Genomic DNA, 25,007 nt, shown 5'->3' on the forward strand with positions numbered 1-25,007 from the left:
CCAGTTTCGGGCCCTTCCATTTGGCCTGTCCTCGGCTCCCAGAGTTTTTACAAAGATCATGGCGTGTATGATTGCAGCACTCAGACTCCAAGGAATAACAATTATTCCGTATTTGGACGATTTGCTGATCAAAACGCCAAGTCGGGAGAAGCTGGTAGAGCACGCCATGGTGACTTGCAAGTTTTTGGTAGACCATGGTTGGGTTCTAAATTTCAAAAAGTCTCATCTAACACCGTCAAGGAAACTAAAGTTCCTGGGGCTCATTTTGGACACAGAAAACGAGACTGTCTCGCTTCCCTTGGACAAGGCGCGAGCTATTCAAAGGATGGTGCGACACGTTTTGTCCTTACGAAGGGTGTCAGCACACACATGCACGCGTTTACTGGGAATGATGGTAGCCTCTTTCGAGGCTCTACAGTATGGACGTTTTCACACAAGAACTTTCCAAGGATGTCTTCTGTCCCAGTGGTCGGGATCCCACTTGGAGATCCACAAAAGAATTCTTCTTTCAAGGGAGGCGCGTCTGTCTCTGAACTGGTGGCTGTCAACTTCTCATCTTTTGAAGGGCCGAAGCTTCAGACCATGCGTTTGGACTATTCTTACGACGGATGCCAGCCTGAGAGGTTGGGGTGCTGTGACCCAGGGTTATACCTTTCAGGGCCGTTGGTCTGTTCAGGAGGCCAAATTATCAATAAACATTCTGGAGCTCAGGGCCATCAGGTTGGCACTCCTTCAGGCACAGGACCTGCTCAAGGGTCTGCCAATAATGATCCAGTCCGACAATGCGACCGCGGTTGCTTATATAAACCGGCAGGGCGGGACGAAGAGCAGGGCAGCAATGAAGGAGGTTCGTCCAATTTTGCAATGGGCAGAAGCTCATGCGTCCAGTCTGGCAGCAGTGTTCCTTCCGGGAGTGGAGAACTGGCAGGCGGATTACCTAAGCCGCCAGGATTTCCATCCAGGAGAATGGACCCTAAATCCGGAGATTTTCCAACTCATCACGCGCCGGTGGGGGACTCCTCAGATCGACATGATGGCGTCCAGACTGAATCACCTGCTTCCTCGTTACTGTGCCAGGTCCAGAGATCCGGGAGCCTGGGCGGTGGATGCTTTCTCGATCCCTTGGAATTTCGACCTCATCTACATCTTCCCTCCGTTTCCCTTGTTAGCACAGGTACTCAAACGGATAAAAAGAGGGTCAGCTTCAGCGATATTAATAGCCCCAGATTGGCCAAGGAGGGCTTGGTATTCGGACTTGAAGCTTCTTCAGGCCGATGTTCCGTGGCGTCTTCCTCTCAGGGAGGATCTGTTGCAGCAAGGACCGTTCGCCTACCCAGGCTTGACGCAGCTACGTTTGACGGCGTGGCTGTTGAAGCCGACCTGTTAAAAAGGCGGGGTGTTCCAGTGACAGTAATCCCCACCATGCTCAGGGCTAGGAAGGAGGTAACTTCTAAGCATTATCACCGCATTTGGAAGTCTTATGTGGCATGGTGTCAGAGGAAGAAGGTGGAGAGAGCGGTTTTTCAGTTGCCTCGCCTTTTGGAATTTCTTCAGGCAGGTCTGGACAAGGGCCTTCGGTTAGGTTCTATTAAGGTCCAGATTTCCGCTTTGTCTGTATTTTTCAACAGAAAATTGGCACTCATTTCGGAGGTGCAGACTTTTCTGAAAGGAGCTTTACGGTTGCAGTCTCCGTTTGTTCCACCGACTGAACCTTGGGATTTGGGGCTTCTGTTGGAGTTTCTCAAATCTGAGTCTTTTGAACCACTGGATTCAGTGGACTTGAAATGGTTAACATGGAAGACTCTGATGCTCTTGGCATTGGCTTCGGCCAGGAGAGTTTCAGAACTGGGGGCTTTGCTGTGCCGTCCTCCTTTCTTGGTTTTTCACAGAGACCGGGCAGAACTGAGGACTAATCCTAAATTTCTTCCCAAGGTAGTCTCTTCCTTTCACGTGAACCAGCCGATTGTGGTTCCGGCCCTGTCTGGGTCTTCAGAAAGTTTGGATGTCGTAAGAGCTTTACGCATCTATGAGGATAGGACTGCTTCTTTTCAGAAGACGGAATCTTTATTTGTTTTGTTTGGGGCAGAAAAGAAGGGTTGGCCAGCGTCGAAGCAGACTCTGGCCAGGTGGTTGTGCCTTACTATTAAGGAGGCGTATGCAAAAGCCTGCATTCAGGTTCCTCAAAATGTTTCTGCCCATTCTACTAGATCGGTCAGTACTTCCTGGGCGGCTGCCAGGGGAGTGTCACTGACTCAGGTTTGTAGAGCCGCCACGTGGGTAGGCTCCAACACCTTTGCTAGATTTTACAAGTTTGATAGGTTTGCCAGGGAAGATTCTTCCTTTGGCAGAGCTGTCTTACAGGATCCTCAGCGCTCGCCCTCCCGGGTGTAGTGGCTTTGGTATCATCTCATACGTCATTACTGCAGTGTCCCCTGCTGCGGTAGGAGAAACAAGGAATTTGGTACTTACCGATAATTCCCTTTCTCCGAGGCAGCAGGGGACACTGCACGCCCGCCCAGCGCTTTGGTTCTGTTTAGCAGTCCCGCTCCTGCCATGATTGTTTGGGGGTCCTGCTAGTTCTGTATTTTTACAGATTATATTATTTTTCTGTGGTTGGTTTGAAGAATGCATGACTGTTGGTTGAGGTGTTTACCTAGTATTCTTTGTTTTCCAGTCTGTGGTTCCGCTTTGCCTGTCCCCTTCCTCTCTCGGTCACGTTTTTTTAAGACTGGGGTCTGGAGGGAGATAGAGGGGGGAGGAGCCAGCCACAGATGAAATTTTCACTTAAGTGCCGACTCCTCCTACGCACCCACTCTATCTCATACGTCATTACTGCAGTGTCCCCTGCTGCCTCGTAGAAAGGGAATTATCGGTAAGTACCAAATTCCTTGTTTTACATGATGTATACAAATGTTAGATTTAACCCCTTCCCGACATTTGACGTACATGTACGTCATGGTCGGGAAGTACTTCCCGACATTTGACGTACATGTACGTCATGACTTCTAACTGTCACTGCGTCTAGAGACGCAGTGACAGTTAGGTGATGTCTGCTGTCCCTGACAGCAGACATCCCCCCTCGCCGCCCAGGGGGGGCAGGGGTGCCCCCCCCGGTCGGCGATCGCTGTGATTGGCTGTTCAAATCTGAACAGCCATTCACAGCGTTTCCTGTGTTACCGGCGGCTAAGCCGCTCGGTAACACAGGGATCGGTGGTGATCGGTGCTGTCAGGTACAGCACCGATCACCACCGATGTGCAGCCCACCCCTCGCACCCGCCGGGCACTCACCCGGCAGCAGCAGCGGCTCCAACGGCTCCCCCGGAGCGTCTGGAGCGCACGCAGCGCTGCCCTCCTCCCCCCTCCCCCCCGCAGCAGCAGCAGCAGCATCAAGCTGCTGAAAAAGGTGTACAATAAAATATATGCACTGAAAATATATGTATATATATATATATATATATATATATATATATACATACACACACACATATATATATATATATATATATATATATATGTGTGTGTGTATATATATGTATATATATAAATATATATATATATATATACATATATACACACATATATATATATATATATATATATATGTGTGTGTGTGTGTGTGTGTGTGTGTGTATATACCCCACCGATCGCCAGCCCCCCCCCCCCCCCCTCCCACCCGGCAGCCCCCCTCCCTCCCACCCACCCGGCTGCCGCAGCGCCAGCACCCCTCCCACCCCCCCGCCAGCCGCAGCGCCAGCCCCCCTCCCAAAGCTGGTGACTAAAATGGGGTCACTTGTGGGGGGGTTCCACTGTATTGGTGCTTCGGGGGTCTTGCTAATGCGACATAGAACCCACCATTCATTCCGCCACCAAAAATCACTCCTTCCCTTCTGAGTCCTGCCATGCACCCAACTGGTATTTTTTGGTCACACATGAGGCATTGCCGTACTCGGGAGAAATTGGGGCACAGATTTTGGGGTGCTTTGTCTCCTTCATTCCTTGTGAAAATGAAAAATTTTGAGCCAGAACTGCATTTTTGTGTAAAAAATTACATTTTTTTACACAAAAATGCAGATCTGGCTCAAAATTTTTCATTTTCACAAGGAATGAAGGAGACAAAGCACCCCAAAATCTGTGCCCCAATTTCTCCCGAGTACGGCAATGCCTCATGTGTGACCAAAAAATACCAGTTGGGTGCATGGCAGGACTCAGAAGAGAAGGAGTGATTTTTGGATTTTGCAGCACAGATTCTGGTTGAATGACCCCCGAAACACCCATACAGTGGAACCCCCCCACAAGTGACCCCATTTTGCAAACTACACCCTTCAGGGAATTCATCAAGGGGTATAGTGTACATTTCAAACCCCCCGGGGTTTCACCAATTTTGATACAACTGAGCTGTGAAAATGAAAAATTAATTTTTTTTATTTTCACTGCCCAGTTGTACCACAATTGGTGAAACCCCTGGGGGTTTGAAATGTACACTATACCCCTAGATGAATTCCCTGAGGGGTGTAGTTTGCAAAATGGGGTCACTTGTGGGGGGGTTCCTAAATTTTAGCATCTTATGGTGCCTAGAAACCTACATGGTGCCTAAAAAATAATCTCATAAAAAGGAGGCTCCAAAATCAAGTAGGTGCTCCTTCTATTATGAAGCCTGTGGTTTGGTCACCGTGCACACTAGGGCCACATATAGGATATTTATGAAAACAAAAGAATTGGGGGAATCAATTTTTAGTCACATTTCTCTAGTAAAATCTACTGTATTCGTTAGAAAAATGTATTAAAATTGAAACTCTGCAAAAAAAATGAAATTTTGAAATTTCACCTACACTTTGTTTTAATTCCTGTGAAACACCTAAAGGGTTAACAAACTTCCAAAATGCTGTTTTGAATACTGTGAGGGGTGCAGTTTTTGAAATGGCATCATTTATGGGGGTGTCTCACATACAAGTCCCTCAAAGTCACATCAGAACTGAACTGGTCCCTAAAAAAATCAGTGTTTGAAATTTTCTTGAAAATTTGAGAATTTGCTATTCATATTTTACGCCTCCTAGTGTCCAAAAAAATGAAAAGGAAGTTGAAATAATGATGGCAACATAAAGTAGACATATGGTCTATGTTAGTTATTAACTATTTTGAGTGGTATGATTATTTGTCTCACAAGCAGAAAATTTAACATTTTGCAAATCGCTAAATTTTCCATTTTTTCACGACATTTTGGTATTTTTCACAAAAAAACACAGACTGTATCGACCCAAATTTACCACTAATTTGAAGTACAATGTGTCACGAAAAAACAATCTCAAAATCACTGGGATAAGTAAAAGCAAAAAAAAGTTATCCCCACTTAAGTGAGACATGTCAGATTTGAAAAAAATGGCTCTGTCAGGAACGCAAAAACTAGCTCTGTCAGGAAGGGGTTAAAAGATATGTGGATGAGGTGCAAAACCTTCAAGTGATCTAGCTGAGTAGATTTCATAGCAACCTGTCAGATGCAGTCTTAGGGTAACCAGTTTGATTTTGCAGTGTAAATGATTGCTGCTTTACAAAAACTGGAAATTTCTTACCAAATCTCTCACCTTCAGAATCTCTCATCCTATTAAATCTCACCCTTAGTGTTCATTCTAGCACCCGCCATATTTGAAAACCCATTCAGTTCCTCCTCCCTGCCTGGAGTATCGGTTTCTGCTGTGGTGCTTCTAGCACAGGTCTGGCTTGCATATCAGTGGTGACATACAGACCACACTGTGCTAGAAGCACTACGGCAGACAGCGACACCCCATGCAGGGAAGAGGAACTGCACAGGTTTTGAAATATGGCGGATGCTAGAATGAACACTCTGGGCAGTATTCAATGAGAAAAGTTCTCCGTGTTTTGTGGAGAATTTGTGCTTTGTTCGCCTTGGATGGAGCATTTTGCTCTCCAAAAGCGAGCAGCCCTATTCAATGTGAAATATTCTCCGTCTTTTTAAGTGATTTTCTCCGTCTCTCTCCGTGTAGCAATTCTCCATCTTTTGATGGAGAGCTGGAATGTGAACTTTTGAACGTAAAGGTTTTTTTTTTAAATTTTGGTGTAAAAAAAATCAGTTTTTTTTTCCTGTGAAGGGGCATCTTATTTTTATTCATGTGCTTATAGCACATGAATATATATTTAATTTAAAAAAAAAATATTTTTTTACATTTTTTTTTTTTTTTTTACACAGTGCAGCCAGCAGGGGGCCCGAGCGCTCGAGCCGCTCATTAGATATTTATATATTCACTGCAGCCGAACGTAACTATGCACGAACGGTGCAGTGAATACTGGGTCCCCCGCTGGCTATAGGGGGGTGCAGCCTGGGTCCTGGAGAGCCCCCCTCCCCTCCACAGTCCTCTGGAGCAGCCAGGGAGACTTTAATCTCTCTGGCTGCTTCCGGCTCCCTGAAAGCTCCCTGCTCCCTGCAGGGGTTAAGACTCGCCGCGAGTGGCGGCGAGTCTTAACCACATTGAATAGAGGGAGCAGGAGTGGCAGCGAGCCCTCCGGAACACGGAGAGTGCATGGAGAGCTAAATAAAACGCTCTCCATGCACGGAGAACTTTTTCATTGAATACTGCCCTAAGTCTATCATTTGTCTAGTGCAGCGGTTCTCAAACTGTGGGTCCTGACCCCAAAGTGGGTCCCGACCTCCTCAGCATGGGGTCGCGACTCCATGTTGCTGACCGTCAGGCTGATGACTTCTCTAATCTCAGTCAGTGATTCAAGGAGTCTGATAAATCTGTTGAATTGTCTGCTACTTCAGACTCCTCCCATCATTTTGTGCCTCCGAAACGCTGCCCTGTATGTGCTGTCTTCTGACTGCACATGTGATGTGATGACCTTCTGCAGTCACTTGCTGGGGTCCTGTCATTATTTTTATTGTCTGATGGGGTCCCAGAGCAAAATAGTTTGAGGCCCCCTGGTCTAGTGCATTATATAAAATATAGCTTGAATCTAATTGGTTGTTATTGGCAACTCTCTCTTTATAAGGTTTGAATTCTCTCCCCCATGATGTCCGCACTTTACAAATTACCACTTGTAAGCACAAATGTCAGACCTACAGTAGAAGACTGTCTAAGGAGAATCAACATTAGAGTTGTTAACATGCAGGGAAATACGCTAATCAAGAAATACTGCTGTAAACTGTGTCATTTCTAGATGCATATAAAATTTGAGTATCAGGACTGTTGTGGATGTTGAAAGAGCGGTCCCAATTCACACTAGTCCTCTGGCTGCTCTGTGAGCTACAGCTCCCATTCTCTGTTGTTTAAATCCAGGCTTCAGGTAGTAGTTAATGGAAAAAAACATACTCCTTATCCACTAGATGCAAGGAGACTAAACTGAAGACTTCCAGTTACACTTTCTCAGGGCAGGCAACAAGGGTGGTCTTGGGGGACACCTGTGCCAGGCCTCAAGGTTGTGAGGGGCCCCAAGGTTCTGAGGGGCTCAGGGGCTGTAAGCATGGTTGCATCAGTGCAGTGCCTAGCAATGGTTTATAAAGGCATCTGCCCTGATTCCTGTAAGGGTACTTGCCTTGAACCTCCCTCCGGTATTAGTGAATATTAATTTATGTTTTTTTTTTTTTAACAATAAAAAAAACGTACATTATGCAGTGTACTGAAAATGTCCTGCTCAAGGGGGCAGAATGTTGGGCTCCTGCAGATATATCAGTGTACCGGGCCCCAAGATTTCTGTTGCCAGCCCTGCACTTTCTATGGAACCATGATTACTTTGCAGTGATGTGTAATGATCGTAGCTGCCCTTCATAGATTTGGGATGCCCTATGGTCTGTGACCACATTGTTTAAATAGAAATCACAGGGGCTGTGCAATTATTAAATTAACTAATACTAATAAACAGTGGAAATTTAGTTCATGTATTGATCACTGCAGCTCCCTCCATGGGGCCCCACTTTTCTGCAGGTCCTACTCTATTGCTCAAAATAATTACCATAAACATAGCCATCACATTACGGCACCCCAAATATAGGAATGGTGAGTGCCGATGTTAAGTGCATTTTGTTTATTACCGTATATACTCGAGTATAAGTCGACCCGAATATAAGCCGAGGCACCTAATTTTACAACAAAAAAATGATAAAACCTATTGACTCAAGTGGGACCCTCACTCGAGTATAAGTCGAGGAGGGGCTTTTTCAGCATAAAAAAATGTGTTCTGAAAAAGTAGGCTTATACTCGAGTATATATGGTGTAGATTAATTTTTGAATTAGTCTCTTTGTGGTCACATTCTTCTCATGCACCCTGTTTTCAATTATTTATCATAGCCGGTGTCAACTATTTCCCTAGGTGCTTTGCAACAGGTGTGTTGGTAATTGCCTTACCTTTAAAAGCAAAGTTACTGTGAGCTTTAGACCAGATATCATGCCTGAAATCTGATGGCTATGTATATACATTGATCAATACATGACTCTGTGACTTATTTTTAAACAATGTGGTCACAAACCATAGGGCACCCCAAATCTAGGAATGTTTAGTGCCGATGTTAAGTGCCTTATATATATATGTGACTTTCTCTGCACCAGCACTTTCTACCTTTTTAGCCGTCATTCTGCCGAAATGGCCATGTTGATGATATCCCGGCAATTTATGTAATGTATATCTGATTGACTTTTGTTCACCAAATCCGTGGAGGACGTGGATACGGTCCCCAAATGTCAATAAACAGAGTGCTTTAACTTGTTTAAGAAAAGTTCTGGAGTCTTGTGAGTGCCGCCTATCATGTCTGGATCATCTCTAAACAGTTATTATCTAATGAAAATATCATCTTGATTTGTGAAAATACTAATGTGATGTAAAGATATATTACTTATTTTTTTAATGTGTTATCTTTATTTTCATTTTACATTATTTATTGGTTTATACTTTTTTTTTGTTATAGTTATTTGAGCTACTTGGACCTGAGGGATTTACCGTCATAGAAGTGATTTTACAACAGAGACAAACAATTGTGGCAAACTACCCTGTCTGGAACAATGATAACAGTATGTGTGCTTTACAAGGTAGGGAATAGTACAACTGCTTACATATCATGTGTGTCTTTATTTTTGAAATTGGTATAGGTACACAAATTTTAATTAGCTCTATCTGTATGGCAATAAAAGGGTGTAGAACATTGTTTGGTACTTATGTAGTATCTGGGCTGCCGATTTTGTGATTGTATGCCTTACCTTAAGGCATACAATCAGATGCGATGCGATTCGATGCGATTTTGCATAGGATTCAATGTTAAGAAGGTCCTGTTCATTTCCCCACTATCCAAGTGGGCATAGAGTTGATTTTATATAGCGTGGCGAGCGCAGCGAGCCACCGAGCCCGAAGCGTGGCGAGCGAACGCATATTTCTTAAAAAGTATTCTGTGTCCCCTCGCGGGGCTCGCTGCGCTCGCCACGCTTCGGGCTCGGTGGCTCGCTACGCTCGCCACAGGTTTATATCCAACTCCATGCCCACTTGGATAGTGGGGAAAGGAAACGGACCACTTTTTCCCATTGAATTCTATGTTAAAATGGACTCAGACCATTTTAACATTGAATCCTATGGAAAAATCTTGACCATCGCATCGCATACGATTTGGTCGCATGCGATGCGATCCGATTTCTAAATCGGACGCCCAGATACTACATAAGTACCCATTGTTTTAATCTCAGGGGCAGGGTTTTTCTAATAAACTAAGATTATCAACTGATCAGTGTTGCTTATGCATTAAAATGGGGTTACTTTATAGATGATAGACAATGTCTTCCTAGCACGGCGCCCATCGCATCGTATACCATAAGACTAAATAAGGCATACGATGGTATGCAATGCTATGCAATGCAACGCGATGTGGTACAATAAAAAATTGTATGGCATCATATGCCATACCATGCGATGGTATACGATTTTTTATTGTACAAGCAACCTGATGGGTCCTTACAATGTTAAAGGACCCCCCACTATCAACGCTAACCCGAAGCGTGGTGAGCGCAGCGTGCCTATGAGGGGCAGCGTTACGCGTCCTCCGACCTTTTCATATCCCCGCTATCCATTTCAGCGTGGAGTTGATTTTAGATAGTGTGGCGAGCCACCGAGCCCGAAGCGTGGTGAGCACAGCGGAATACATGTAAAGTAATACGCGTCCCCTCGCGGGGCTCGCTACACTATCTAAAGTCAACTCCACGCCGGCATGGATAGTGGGGGTATGAAAAGGTCAAAGGACGCGTACCGCCGCCCCTCGCGGACTCGCTGCGCTCGCCACGCTTCGGGTTCGCGTTGATAGTGGGGGTGCATTTAACATTGTAAGCACCCATTAGGATGCTTATACAATAAAAAAATCGCATTGCATCGCATCGCATGCATCGTATGCGGCTATATGGTATGTGATGGCAAAAGATGCTATAACATGGAATTCTTGGGTGCCGTGCTATGAAACAAGTTCCTCTAACTCTATAGTCACTGGGTCAACCACTATTCAATTCATTTGTGAAAGTACAACCTAGTGTAAATAAGTAAATACAAATGAGCCGCTGTGTAGATCAACGCACTGCTTTGTGCTGTATACACCGTAAGCATGGAACTGGCAATTACATTAAGATACAGCGGCTGACTGATGGATGGGTGAAGGTTACAGGGTGTGAGTGGATTGAAGTCAGCGACGCTGAGCTGTAGTGCTCTGCACTGCAGTAAGTCCACTGTGTGAATAGCTTTTCTACAGAGTAGCATCTCTTCTCCTGAAATTAGGTTTCTTAACCACAATCAGATGTCCGCCGCTGGAAGCAGCAAAACACACCACTACAACAACCAGGGAATTGAACTTGAGTCTCTCCGCATGGCATGCTGTGTAACATCTGATACAAATGAGCCTCTGTGTATGAGTATGCATTATCTTAAAAACTGTATTCAATGTACAGTTAATGCAGTTACAGTCTTGTGGTCTCCCCCGTCACTTTTTTTGATATTCCCACATAGAAACAATTTCAGTCAGAGGGACTCAGTGGGGAAATATTTGCCAAGCTTAACCTACCCTTACAGAGCTTCGGCATTTCCACGCAGGGGCCCTGGGGCTGATTGAGTGATCACGTAGCATAATTAATTTAAAAGTGGAAGCGAAGGCCTACCGATGACGCTTCACATACTGGGGGTTATGTTTATTGACACACTCGCATGTGAGTGTAATGTTTTTGAAATGCACATGCGCCAGGTGCTTTCGACCACGGCAAGCAGACTGTTCAGCAGGCCCATGCACCCCAGACTTGGGGCGTGGGCTGGGGTATTAAAAACACCCAGCGTTTCATGGGTGTTCCCATAGAAAACGCCCGTTAACGCTGATGTGGGTTTTTCCTCATAGCCTGTAAATGGATGTTTATGTTTAGCATCCATTCGCAGCTGTGCCAGCGAACCATGTGTACAAAGGAGGGGGGGGGGTGCGGACGGACCTGCAAGTGGTGCACAACGTCTGGGGGAGTCGCAAGGCTGCGTATGTAGCAGCCTTTCAAGTCAACCAGAATAAGGTCTACTGTAAGGTATCTCAATTGCCACCTGGTTGTGAAGCAGTTTATTTACAGACTTTTGCAATAGTGCGCATCACGGGACATGGCCCCATAGCGAAGCCAGATCAACAGGATAGATGAGCGTGGCTACATCTGTATATGTAGTGGTATAGTAATGTCCTCTGCAGTAAAGGCCTAATAAAGTATGCTATTCCATGTAACATGTTACTCCACATCTGCTTCACATGCATTATGTTTGGAAGTTAAATGCGTAATGTACACTACCGTTCAAAAGTTTGGGGTCACTTAAAAATGTCCTTATTTTTTTAAAGGAAAGCACTGTTTTTTTAATGAAGGTAACATTAAATTAATCAGAAATACAATCTATGCATTTTTAATGTGGTAAATGACGAGTTGCAAACATCTGTTTTTTAAAGGAATATCTACATAAGTGTGTAGAGGCCCATTTTCAGCAACCATCACTCTAGTACTCCAATGGTACATTGTGTTTGCCAGTCGTGTTAAAAGACTAATGGATGATTAGAAAACCCTTGTGCTATTATGTTTGCACAGCTTGAACCGGGTTTACGGGAAATTTATTCAATGCGAGAAATTGCTAGCGGGTTGCGGTTACTATTTCATGAAGCTGCTAGTTAAGGACCTGTGAGGCATCTATTTCTCAAACTAGGGACACTAATGTACTGGTGTTCTTGCTCAGTTGTGCACTGGGGCCTCCCTTCCCTTCTCTTTCTAAATTGGAGAAACAAGAATAGTAGAGATATTGGGTGTGCACTTTTGAAGATAGTTATGCTAGACGTCCAACTGATGGTTACATGTTCATCAAATATAACTTTTACTCAGAAAAATATATTAAAGAGGTGTACACCCTCTTTATAAGACGATAGTGTAGATGTGCAATAAAGATAAGAAAATGTGGTTATAACTAAGGTATGGATGCTTCAATTAAACACGTTTCATAATGATCATGCATAGTTTTTCATAGTGCTTTTATATATGGGAATATTACTGATATGTACTGATTATTATTGATTATATATTTTACACCTAGTTGCTATTATTAAGGTTCTTTGGATCTCAACAGATTGGTGGACACTACTGTATTAGTTGGTGTTCCTATGTTGTTTCATATGTAACCATTCATTAGAGCAGATTATTTTATTGTTTTGATACAGTGTCACACTATTGTCCTTATAAGCAACTTTGTTGAAGGCAAATGGATACAATCTTATCCTCTCTAGTTTGTTAGGTTTGAAATAGATTGTAGAGATTTGTGCACTGTAATTATTACGATTTATTACAATTGATCTCGCTTTAGGATGCTCCAGATATTTTGTCCCTTATATTGAGTTCACTAAATAGTGCACTCTCAAAAACTGTTTCTCTTACATTCTTATGGGATACAGGGAAGTCGTTCATAACGATTGGGGTAAAGAGGGTATCCATAGGAGACAGGCACATCTAAAACTTTACACTGGGTGTATTGGCTCCTCCCCTCCCTCTAGTCAGTTTAAAAAAATGTGACTCAGGAGAAGCACGCATCAGGAAGAGCTCCAGAGAGTTTGTCTTCTGTTTATTTTCTTTTATTATTTTGGGACTGTGTCGTGGGAGACTAGGGGAAGGGTTCAGCTGCAGGCCACTTCATGGTACCGAGCTGTCCCTGCCACAGGACCACTGTCCTGCGTGGGTGATGTTACCGCGGGCATTGCGCTGCAGCGCAAACACACCTGGCATGCCGAACACCCCTAGTCCAGTCTGAAGACGTCGTGTGGTGAGTACTATCCCAGGGTCCCCCGCCGTGGGGTCCCCGGGTGACTGTGCGGCAAGATGGCGGCGGCGGTATCGGCGGTGCCCTGCACAGGGACCGCACAACCCCCTGCCTACACTGGGACAGGGTACTGCCTCCTATACTGTTCAGGGCAGTTTACCACGGGTGTGAAATTTTTCAATGTCAGTCTCAGTATAAAAATGCAGGTAAGCTCCGGCGCCATCACGCGGTGCGGAGCTTACCCAGAGCGGGACCAGTGCTCTGTGGGCGCGCTTTTGGCTACATGCTAACAAGTAGCCATCAGACAACAAATGACACTCCACAGTGTATGTGTTGCAGAGGGCAGAAGGCACATGACACTTTCCAGTATATGTGCTGCAGCTATTAAAAGCGCTATCTCTTTAAGAGTGTTAGCCCTTTTATACAGTGTATAATCTGCATGTATTACATGTACAGTATATGTATGTCTGTAACCTGCACCTCACAATGTGCGCAGTTAAAGTATACTGGTCCCCTTATTTCTGTGTCCTAAACCCCACTTGCCTATTAGCAGACATCACACTGTCTAGCCTCACACTGTAACATCACACATGTGTGCAGCTTGGGTGATGGGGGAAGGGTTTCCTGCTCTGCAGTGAAACAAGCTCAGAACATGTGAGAAGCACAGATTATGTCACTAAGGCCCTTATTCTGATCGGTGCGGCCGGAGCCGATTATGCGGCCAGGACCGTGCGTGCGAAACCCCGCCTTCCATACGGATCGCCAACTCCGTCCGTATGCGGTAAGAAGCTGTCCGAATGGACCGCACGTGTATTTTTCACGGAATACGCCTCCTCCATCTAAGGGAACCTCCCCCATCATTCGATGGTCGCAGACCATCGAATGCAGGACCGTGTGCTCCACCAGCACCCGCAACCTCAGACCACACGGACATTTTTCCGTGCAAAAGCAGGGATCTGGGCGGGCAGCTGACATCCGGCGATGTTATATGTCCGCCCCCTACATGTGCGTCACGGCCGCATTACCATACGTACGCCCAGCGTTTTCATGGGAACTCCCATGAAACGCGGGGCGTATGCATATGGTAATGAGCCCAAATAGCCCTTCACGCCCCTCTCCACCCCCTGTTCGGAGTGTTCACATATCATGCGGGATTTGGCCGTACGCCCCGCTCGCACATGCGCAGAGACGCCTCTGCACATGCGCAGACACAAAACATCGGCGGGCCGAACGCACGCGGATATATCCGCACCGATCAGAATAAGGGCCTAAGTGCTGTGTTAAGCCAGCAACATCAAAACCGGGGTCCCCTCATGTGAGTCCCCGGTTTTGCGTGCAGCATGAATATGGCGACTGCGGTGTCCACCACGAACTGCATGGTCCCCTGCATACAGGAACTGCCTCTGCACTATGACTGAAGCGCCATTGAGACAGAAAGCGCCAAAAACTGCTCCTTCCCATGGTGCCGAAAATGCCAGGGCAGGGAATCTGCAGATAACTACTAGCGCTATTAATGCCCCTTTCAGACCGCACAAATTAAATGGTATATTGCTGTTTCTTTACCGTTTCAAAACGGTAATATGTGCGGTCTGAAAGGTCCAGAGTGAATTTACAGTTTTAAAATAACCGGTATTTTAAAATGGTAAAAAAGCAGGGTCCTACACTTTCAGACCCGTTTTTTTTGCGGTCTGAACGGGTCTGAAACGGTACCCAGGCAGCAATGAGCACTATTGGTCCCCAGTGCCTGCATATTTAATGAGACGGTCGTTAATTACATATGTGCATATGTAATTAGCCGCTTATTACATATGCACATATGTAATGAACGGTCGGCTCGTTAAATATGCATGCACTGGGGACCAATAATGCTCACTGCTGCGCCCCCCCCCAATGTGTTTAAGAAAAACCCCCGTGCCTCGTGCCTTACGATCCCGCCGGCTGCTCCTGTCAGCTCCTGCTGCTTATTAAAAAAAAAGTGACTTTCGGAAAATGGCTGCCCCATAGGAAAGACTGTTTGAAAAAACTGTCTTTGGTATGGGGGCAGCCATTTTCCGAAAGTCACTTTTTTTATAAGCAGCAGGAGTCAACAGGAGCAGGAGCCGACAGCCGGGATCGTAAGGCACGGGGGTTTTCTTAAACACATTGGGGGGGGTAATCCGCAAGGCACGATGTACTGGCTGCACGGGGGGCTTTCTTAAACATATTGGGGGGGGGGGGGGGGGGGGGGAGTTAACTGTAACACGCTGCCACACAGAGTGTTACAGGGGGGGGGGGGGGGGTTTGCTGCAGACCGCACTGGCTTTGATCCTGTTTTTGAAAAGTTTCCAAAAACGGGTCTGCCAGTGTAAAAAAACGGCACACGGTAATATACCGTTTAAGAGATGCGGTGTGAAAGGGTTTTTACCTGGCAGACCCGTTTTTAGAAACGTTTCAAAATACCTGGTCAAAGCCAGTTTTGCGGTCTGAAAGCAGCATTAGTGTTACCTTGGGTACACTTCAATTGACATAATATATATATATATATATATATATATATATATATAATTACGGTGGTGCTGTATGTACTGTATTACCAGCTCTACAAGAGAGCTGTGGTAAGAGTGTCAGTGTCTCTGTGTCCTTATCCCACTGGCTTGATAGCTATGGTGCTGACACTGAAATGGTAAATGCTTCACATACTGTAATGCCTACTACACACTGTCATATATAGTCTTTGTCAATGTGTCTGGGTGGAAAGGTTCTCTCTCCAACATGTTGAGAAAGTTAACCTGCAGGCGGTGCAAAAATGATTTCACTCCTGCTTCCTTATCACAAATGACTTGTCACGAGGTGTCCCCTTAACCTATTGGGGAGCACTAAGTAGACTCCCAGGAGTCTGTTTGATCCAGTCATATAAAACAAGGCTGGAGAAGGTATCCTCACCTCAATGGTGTAGTTGATGCTTGTGAAGCAATGTGATTATTCTAACCCTCAGCGCATCCCTGACCAAAAAACACTGTGGATTGTGTGTGTCTATGTGTGTGTGTATGATGCTAATTACGGAGACTCCCAGTTGCGCTTAACAAGGGTGATTAGTAAAGCACTAACAGAGTAGTTGCTATTAATGCACGCAACTCTGATAAGGGTGATATGACAGTGGCGCAGGTGTCTGAAAAGTACACCACATTCATGACACAACTAATGTTCTGTGTGAGGCGCAGAAGGAGTTAGGTGCCATTAACGGCCATAACTCAGCCATGGCGGTATTGGGTCACAGATCCCTCTGGCTTTGGCTATGGAGGGCTGACGCTGACTCCAAACGAAGTGTTGAAAACCTTCCCTTCACGGGTGAACGGTTGTTTGGCGGCGATTCAGATGAGTTAATCTCAAAAGCCACTGCAGGGAAGCCCACCTTTCTTCCCTCGACCCCACAGGCGCCCAAGTGTCCTTTTACTACTCGCACCCAGCAGTCCTTTCGGACCGGTAAATTCCGCCCAAAAGCCAAGGGTGGTTCTAATGCAGCCAGAGGCTCCCGCGGTAGATTCAGGAAGCCCTCTGCTTCAGCCACCACAGAGCGGCCATCCGGGGCTGCTGCAAGTAAACCTGCAGCATGACGGTGGGGCTCCACCACTAGCTCCGGTCGAGGTGGGTGCCCGACTGGCATTCTTCGGCCATGTTGGGAAGCCTCGTGCCTCAATTCTTGGGTATGGGGTCTTATTTTGCACGGCTACAGGCTGGAGTTTGCAAGACAACCACCTCACAGGTTCAGATCAGGCCTTCCAGCGTCTCCAGTAGACCAACTGGTATTGCAGCAAGCAATCCAAAAGCTGGTGCAGGCCAGAGTAATAAACCCGGTTCCCCCCTAGAAAGGGGGGCAGGGTTAATTTTCAAATTTACTGGTAGTCCCAAAACCGGACGGGTCGGTCGCCCGATACTGAACTTAAAATCCCTGAACCCATTCTTGACTGTAGCCAAGTTCAAGATGGAGCCCTTGCGGGCCGTGATAGCGGCACTGGAGGAAAGGGAGTTCTTGGCATCTTCGGATGTGACGGATGCCTACTTTCACATACCAATTTGGCCACCTCATCAAAAATACCTGAGGTTGCGTTGTTCAACGATCACTATCAGTTCCGCACACAGCCATTCGGCCTGTCCTCAGCCCCGCCCATATTCACCAAGGTGATGGCGGAGATGATGGTGGTTCTCAGAAAACAAGGGACATACCATACTTGGACGACCTGCTTGTAAAAGCTCGGTCATTGGAGGATTACAGGTAGCCTTACAGATTACCATGCAGACCCTGTCGGGTCACGGATGGCTCCTGAATTTGTCAAAGTCCTCTCTGATCCCTCCGCAGAGACTCATGTTCCTGGGGATGGTGTTGGACACGGCTCTCATGAGGGTGTTCCTTCCACAAGAAAAGATTGTGGCCATTCAGTAACTGGTCTCAGACTAGTTGGGGAGTCCCCAGGTCCCGGTGCATCAGTGCGTTGTACTGCTAGGGAAGATGGTGGCCTCTTTCGAGGCACTCCAATTTGGGAGTTTTCACAGCAGGATTTTCCAGCTTGATCTTCTGAGCAGATGGTCCGGTTCACATCTTCAGATGCATAGGAAGATTGTGTTGTCATATCGGACAAGACTGTCACCCCAGAGGTGGCTCCACACACCTAACCTGCTGGCAGGGCGAAGGATTGGCATCCAAAAAATTGGGTCTTAGTCACCACGGATGCGAGCCTCCTGGGATGGGGTGCTGTAACCTTGGGTCAGTCCTTCCAGGACAAATGGACCCTCTGGGAAACACGTCTCCATATCAAACCTGGAGTTATGTGCTGTGTATTATGCACTTCTGGAGGCGGCCCCTCCTTTCAGCGGGCATGCGGGCCGCATCCAATCGGACAATGCCACTACTGTGGCGTGTCTGAACAGGCAGGGCGGGACCAAAAGCAGGTCCTGCATGCGAGAAGCAACAAAGATCCTGTCCTGGGCAGAGAGTCACTGTCAGGCTCTGTCTGCCATTTTCATAACCGGGGTGGATAACTGGGAAGCCGACTTTCTCAGTCGCCACGAGCTTCACCCCGGGAAATGGAGTCTACACCACCAGGTGTTCAATGCTCTGGTGGCTCGGTGGGGGACCCCACTGGTAGACATGATGGCATCGAGACACCATTAGAAGGTGTTCAGATACTTCTCCAGGGCAAGAGACCAACAGGCGGAGGGGGTGGACGCCCGTTCAATACCGGGGACGTTCAGCCTGATTTACATCTTCCCACCGATCCCCCTCGTGGCTCGGATACTAAGGAAGATAAGGAAAGACGGAGCCGAGGTCATTCTAGTGGCTCCAGACTGGCCAAGAAGAACGTGGTATCCCGATCTTCTAAGTCTCAAAAAGGACTTGTGGCGTCTCCCTCTGCAAAGAGACCTGCTCATGCAAGGTCCGTGCGTTTTCCAGGCCTTAGAGCAGCTTCGCTTGACGGCCTGGAGGTTGAGCAGCAGATCCTACAGAGAAAGGATTTAATCTGTCATCAAGACAATGACAAGTGCTAGGAAGCCGGTCACGGCAGCACATTCTCACCATATCTGGAGGAGATATGTAGGATGGTGTGCACAAGGGAAGTTTGCTCCAGCAGAGTTTAAACTTGAAAGATTCCTCAGATTTTTTTCAATCTGGCTTGGATCTGGGCCTACGTTTAGGCTCTTTGAAGGTACAGGTATCTGCACTTTCTGTCTTTTACAAAAGAAGCTGGCTAATATCCCTGAAGTACAGACGTTCTTCAAGGCGTCTTGCACATACAGCCTCCTTTTGTAGCCCCTACTCCACCATGGGACTGGGATGGTGTTCGGTACTTCTGTAGTTTCATGGCGCCGTGCTACTTCCGGGTTCTACGCTTGCCACGAAATATGTCAAAAAAAGTAACTTAACTCCATGCCAACATGGATAGTTCATACACCCACTATCCATGTTGGCATGGAGTTGATTTTAAATAGCGTAGCGAGCCACCGAGCCTGCAGCGTGGGCGAGCGAAGCGAGCCCCGCAAGGGGACTCAGACGCACGGCGACATACTGGCGCCGTGAAACTACAGAGGTACCTGACGTTCCTGCGATCCTCCTGGTTCGAACCACTGGAGGAAATAGATTTGAAACAACATCTTACGTGGAAGACGGTGGTCTTCTTAGCCTTAGCCTCGGCTAGGTGGGTCTCTGAGCTAGGGGCGTTAACCTGCAAGAGCCCTTATTTGATTTATGAAGACAGGGCGGAATTACGCACTAATCCGCGTTTTATTCCTAAAGTGGTGTCAGCATTCCACTTGAACCAGCCAATTGGGTTCCTGCTAGTGGCCCTCAGTCTGAGGTGCCGACATCTTTGGATGTGGTTCGGGTTCTCCGTGTATATATCCTGAGAAAGGGAAGAATTTGTAAGACTGAAGGACTTTTTGTCTTATATGATGCCCAAAGAATCGGGCGTCCTGATTCTAAGCAGTCTATTGCACGCTGGATCTGTGCAACCATTAAACAGGCTTATGTGGTGGCGAAGCTTCCTATGCCTGCTCGGGTAAAAGCCCACTCTACTCGTTCAGTGGGGACTCCTGGGCGGCTGCCCGAGGAGTGTCGGCCTTACAATTGTGTAGGACCGCTACATGGTCAGGTCAACACACCTTTGTCAAGTTTTACAAATTTGACGCTTTGGCCACTGAAGATACTCAGTTTGGGAAAGCGGTGCTGCGCAATCTCCGCACAATCCCGCCCGTTCTGATGTCTTTGGTATATCTCCAATCGTTATGAACGACTTCCCTGTATCCCATAAGAATGTAAGAGAAAATAGGATTTTAATATCTACCGGTAAATCCTTTTCTCTGAGTTCTTATGGGATACAGGGCGCCCGCCTCTGTGCGGAGTTTCTGCCTGACTCACTCAGGTGAGCCGTGGACCACTATTGGGTCCTTCCATTACCCTGTGTTCCTTAGGGGTCACAAGGGTGGAGGTTACCAAGGTAACCTTTATCATTCACCTCGTGTATCTCAGTTGTTCACTTAGGTGACATTTCTTATCAAGTTGTCCCAGTTGGGACACAGAAGTTTACAAATGTTGTCAATAGACATATTCATAAGGCCCTGATGCTTCCACGTGTTCTGTGGTTTCTACAGTGGCCTCTGGTCTGTTGAAAGTTATGTCTCGGTGTGCTAGATGAATCTCACCACGTTAAATATTACACATATTCCTCTCATATTGTTCTTCTCCTTCGGCACAGTTTTCTATTACCTGACTAGAGGGAGGGGAGCAGAGGGGAGGAGCCAGTACACCAAGTGTAAAGTTTTAGATGTGCCTGTCTCCTATGGATACCCTCTTTACCCCAATCATTATGAACGGCTTCCCTGTATCCCATAAGAACTCAGAGAAAAGGATTTACCGGTAGGTATTAAAATCCTATTTTTAATGATCCTTTTATTTAGGTGTGAGTTATAACTTCATTGCTTTCTCATCAGCAATATCATTGCCCTGAGGAAGCCAGCACGCCGGTGAGATGCGCATAGGTGCTTGGTGTAGGATAGCTTAGAAATGTTGAAATAACATCATTTATTTTGCCACTAACGCCACTATAGAGATGGGTAGCACCATTTTTTTTCTTTTTGAATAAATAAATGGAGGAAAATTACATAAAAAAATGATCAAATGATAAATAAATAGAAGATAAAGTATGCAGAGACGAACAAAAGTAATTTTCAGTGCGGAATGAAAACTTCTCTTAAATAATTGAACACTTCTCTTTCTACTCTGGTTAGAGCCTGTTTGTGCTGTCCTCTGAAGGGAGTAGTACACACCAGTATATGAAATGTTCAGTTTCTTGGCAATTTTTCGCATAGAATTGTCTTAAATTCTAAGACCAAGAATAGATGGTTGAGTTTCACATGAAACATCTTTTTCTGGCCATTTTAAGAGTATAATTAAACCCACAAATGTGATGCTCCAGATACTCAACTAGCTCAAAGGAAGGCCAGTTTAATAGCTTTTCTAACATGCAAACCCATTTTCAGCTGTGCTAAAATAATCATCCATTTTTCTTTCTAATGCAATAAGCAAGCACAATGTACCATAAGAACACATATGTAGATGTTCATTAACAACCAGACATTTGAAGCTAGTGTAGTCATTTACCACATTAACAATATATAGAGTGTATTGCTGATTCATTTAATGTTATCTTCTTGAAAAAAACACTGCTTGTCTTTAAAAAATAAGGACATTTCTAGGTGACCGCAAACTTTTGAACGGTAGTGTATGTTTTTGGTAAAGTTTTTGCAATCAACTGGTTTATTTTAATAAACACGGACGCACATACTATAAAGACTGTGCCATCTGTAGCTCTATCTAAGGACTTTACAAGGTTTGTTCATTTTGCAATGGCTAGATGATCAGTCAGCTGTACTCTGTATGTCTGTGCATGCATCCTTAGATTGTCATGGGTGAGGGCTGGTTTGCATTTGGGTTAAAAGAAAAAAAAAATCTGGTTCTCCCAGCCAGTGTCAACTATCAATCTGCACCTATCAGTGCTACAGTATATCATGTCCTCTTGATTCCCCATTAGATTGCCTTTCCACCTACTGCTGTCACTTATCCTTTGTCTTAATAAAGCTGTCCTTTTAGTTTTACCCTTCAGGAAGAGATACAGCACCTCCTTTGCACTAGCTTAATCGTACATCCTTTCATTCTATCTGCCATTCTTCCGATGCACCTTTTAGCAGCCTTTCAATTTCTCTCAATTTATTTTATGCCATGTTTCCTTAGCATCCCCATTGAAAATTGTCTATTTTATTGTTTTAAGTTAAGTAGACACAATTCAGTCTGTTAGCAGTAAAACTACAATGTAAGTGATGGCAATGCTATTGTGTGTGTTCTCTGACGTGTACCTAAAAATTGTCTTTCTTCTACTGTTGTGCTTTACATTCATGCACCTTTGACTCTGCTTCTTGACTTGTGCCTGTTCGTGAACTTCATTCTGTCTCCATTTTTTGTATCTATCCTTGTAATTTTCCTAGCAAACACGAGCTGTAAGAATGTACGTGGTTCCTTCATCTCTCATGCAGTACACCCCCCTGATGTTGAATGTCGTAGCTGCTCTGCCATTCTCACTGCACGTCCTCTAATCAGAGGTCATTCATTTTCACTAATCTTTCCGCTTTGGATTTTCTGTTCATGTTTGAGCAGTTGCTTTTTTTTTTTAAATTTTCTTACTACCAAATAAACATGTGTGGTTCTTAGACAATCCAATGAGCACATACAAAATAGTATTGACAGGTAGTGTTCCCAGTATGAATAATGCTAAACAATGTTTTTAAAACTTAATCTAAAATGAAACATTCTAAAATAAATGTACTTTATTTGCAAAATATTATAAATGTCATCTTGCATTATTGTTGCAACTGTGCCAAGTGGTCAAAGTCGCATGCAACTCTACTTGCGCCGAGCATCTTTTTTGTTCCTAATTGTGCCTTATGCACAGTTTTGCTTTACAAGGCTGTACTGGATCATTTGATACATGTACATCTGAATGCCAATTATGTGAGGCACACTTAAATATTTAGGTGCATTTTCTAAGCAATCTCACCATATATGCTATCACCTGGTGATTTAATATCCAGCATGCTGGTTATTAAATCGATCAGGGCCAGTGAAAACATCGGGCCTGACAGATCGCTCCATTCCGCTGCATACACAGCACTGACAGGCCGCTGTGTGCTGAGAGATCTTGCTCAATGTTTTGAGCATCAGCAAATCTCTACGTGTGTAGGCCACTTTAGTCTGAATCTTTACAAAGTGCTATGATGTTGCAGCTTTTGTTCATGCAAATTTCCTTATGCATCATCAGCAACTTTGTATATATTTACAACTAATTTCCATGTGGTTGAAGTCACAGCCCGATGGGGTAGACCGTAAATGAGTGGGGTTTCACAGTGCATATAAGATGCAAATTGAATGGCCAGGTCGGTTCTCTAGACTGGCATATTGATGCTAGGTTTATCATGCCACATCTGCATCTGTGTTACCTGGTTGGCAATTCAGCTAAAAGCTAGTATGGCAGTTAAGTTACCGTGAAAGCGCTTGTTCAATCTTAGTACCTTTATATGAAGTTAGTTAACAAAGGATTTGCAAGAGCATTTGTAGCAGCACTAAATGCCTTTGTGCAACTGGCTAAATATTACTAATGACAATATTTGTCTGCATTGTATTAGTTTTGGAATTGATCTGTGTTCTTTAGACAAAGCAACTAATTTTTAAGAAGTGCATGTTTTATGTTTTAGATCATCTTAAAAGAAATGCTGGGGAAATGATGAAACCTAACTATGGCTGTCAGGTCACTGTCCAGTCTGAGCAGGAAAAGCAGTTAATGAAACAGTTTCGCCGAGGAGAGAAACGGAATGCCAAACGAGAAAAACGAGTAGGCGAGGATGGAGAGATTTCTGGAGAAGGACTAATAGGCTTTGATCCCAAGGAACTGCGGATGCAAAGGTAATAAATGCCAAAAGCTGAAAAATGTTTCAGCTGTAATTGCTACTTTAATGTATCCTAATCATTTATTTTCTTTAAGTTCAGCTTTTGGAGATTACACGATTTCAACTTCAGGTCACGTCTTAGCACAAGTATAGAATTTTTTTTTTCTCTATGAAAACCTAATTTTCTAGGATAAGGAAGCAGTGATCTGCTTAATTAGAATCTGCTTGGTCGCTTCCATGCGGTTTAAAAATGCAGATTAAGGAGGTAAGCTATCTTCCTTAGGTGCTCTGTACACACCACTAGTTTAAGATTTATGAAGTCTGTACTAAATGCATTGAAACTATCTGTTTTTCCTCTCGAGATTAATGGGTGCTATTTTCTATGTTGTCATCTTGAAATATAGGGAAAAAAGGGAAAGCAAATAAGGCATGGCATTGCTGCAGTGGAGAAAAAAAATACCTCTAGCCTTGTTGGCGGTTTAAATATTGAGCCCATAAAATGTGTGATCTCTACATTGTTATGTGGCATAGAGTGAGGACAACAGCACTGTAAATAAGAACGTCTTCTGCAGTTATTGAGTTGCCAATGCCTACAAATTGTGGCTATAATTTGCTGCAATTGTTATTGGGTGTGTGTTGCTATGCACACTTGCTGACCTTTCTGTTTTGAAGCAGGTGAATTGCTAAATTGACTGTGACACTGACTCCACGCTGCTGCATAAACCTCCACCTCTTCCTTTTGCTTTATCTTGTTAGGGTCACTCCAGAGACTTCATTCCCGGGAACAGTATGCAGAAGTATATTTATTGCTATCCTAATATCATTCACCAGTTTTATTTTTCATTGTTAATCTGTGAATATCCTAGATATCCTAGCAATGTATATAAAACATCAACACATAATAGGCCAATGAATTTCATATGCGCTTTTTTTTTTGCGTGCTTATACTTAGATACTCATAAATATTCTTAGATAATACATTTTACTATGTGCCGCTTACTAGCACTCCTGCAAATCTTTCCTAGGTTTACTTTGGATGTATTTATCATTTAGCTAACTATAAACACAAACAAAAACAGACCTTTTTATGTACGGTTTTCCCATAATGTGCATTTATGTACCGCATCGATTTCTCTAGAGGCCAATTGTATTCGAGTATTTACCATATTTACATTACACATTGAGAAGAGAATAAAAATGTGATAGCTTTTTAGTTTTTTTCAGTAGTAATTTTGACAAGTTGAAAGTGTAGTTGC

At 44.8% G+C, this 25,007-nt stretch overlaps 1 protein-coding gene across 2 annotated transcripts in view; it reads left to right on the top strand.

Moving 5' to 3' along the window:
* The window catches only part of ASCC3 (activating signal cointegrator 1 complex subunit 3), a 718,547-nt gene that overhangs the window by 128,098 nt on the left and 565,442 nt on the right, over positions 1–25,007 (top strand). For both annotated transcript variants that reach the window (XM_083176983.1, XM_083176984.1), the window contains exons 5-6: positions 8,912–9,032; positions 23,560–23,767. In XM_083176983.1, coding sequence (XP_083033109.1) covers positions 8,912–9,032; positions 23,560–23,767 — 329 coding nt within the window. The remainder of the gene's footprint in view (positions 1–8,911; positions 9,033–23,559; positions 23,768–25,007) is intronic.

This window comes from Crinia signifera, chromosome 3 (assembly GCF_055691185.1).
Source record: "Crinia signifera chromosome 3, ASM5569118v1, whole genome shotgun sequence".
NCBI classification, from domain to species: Eukaryota; Metazoa; Chordata; class Amphibia; order Anura; family Myobatrachidae; genus Crinia; species Crinia signifera.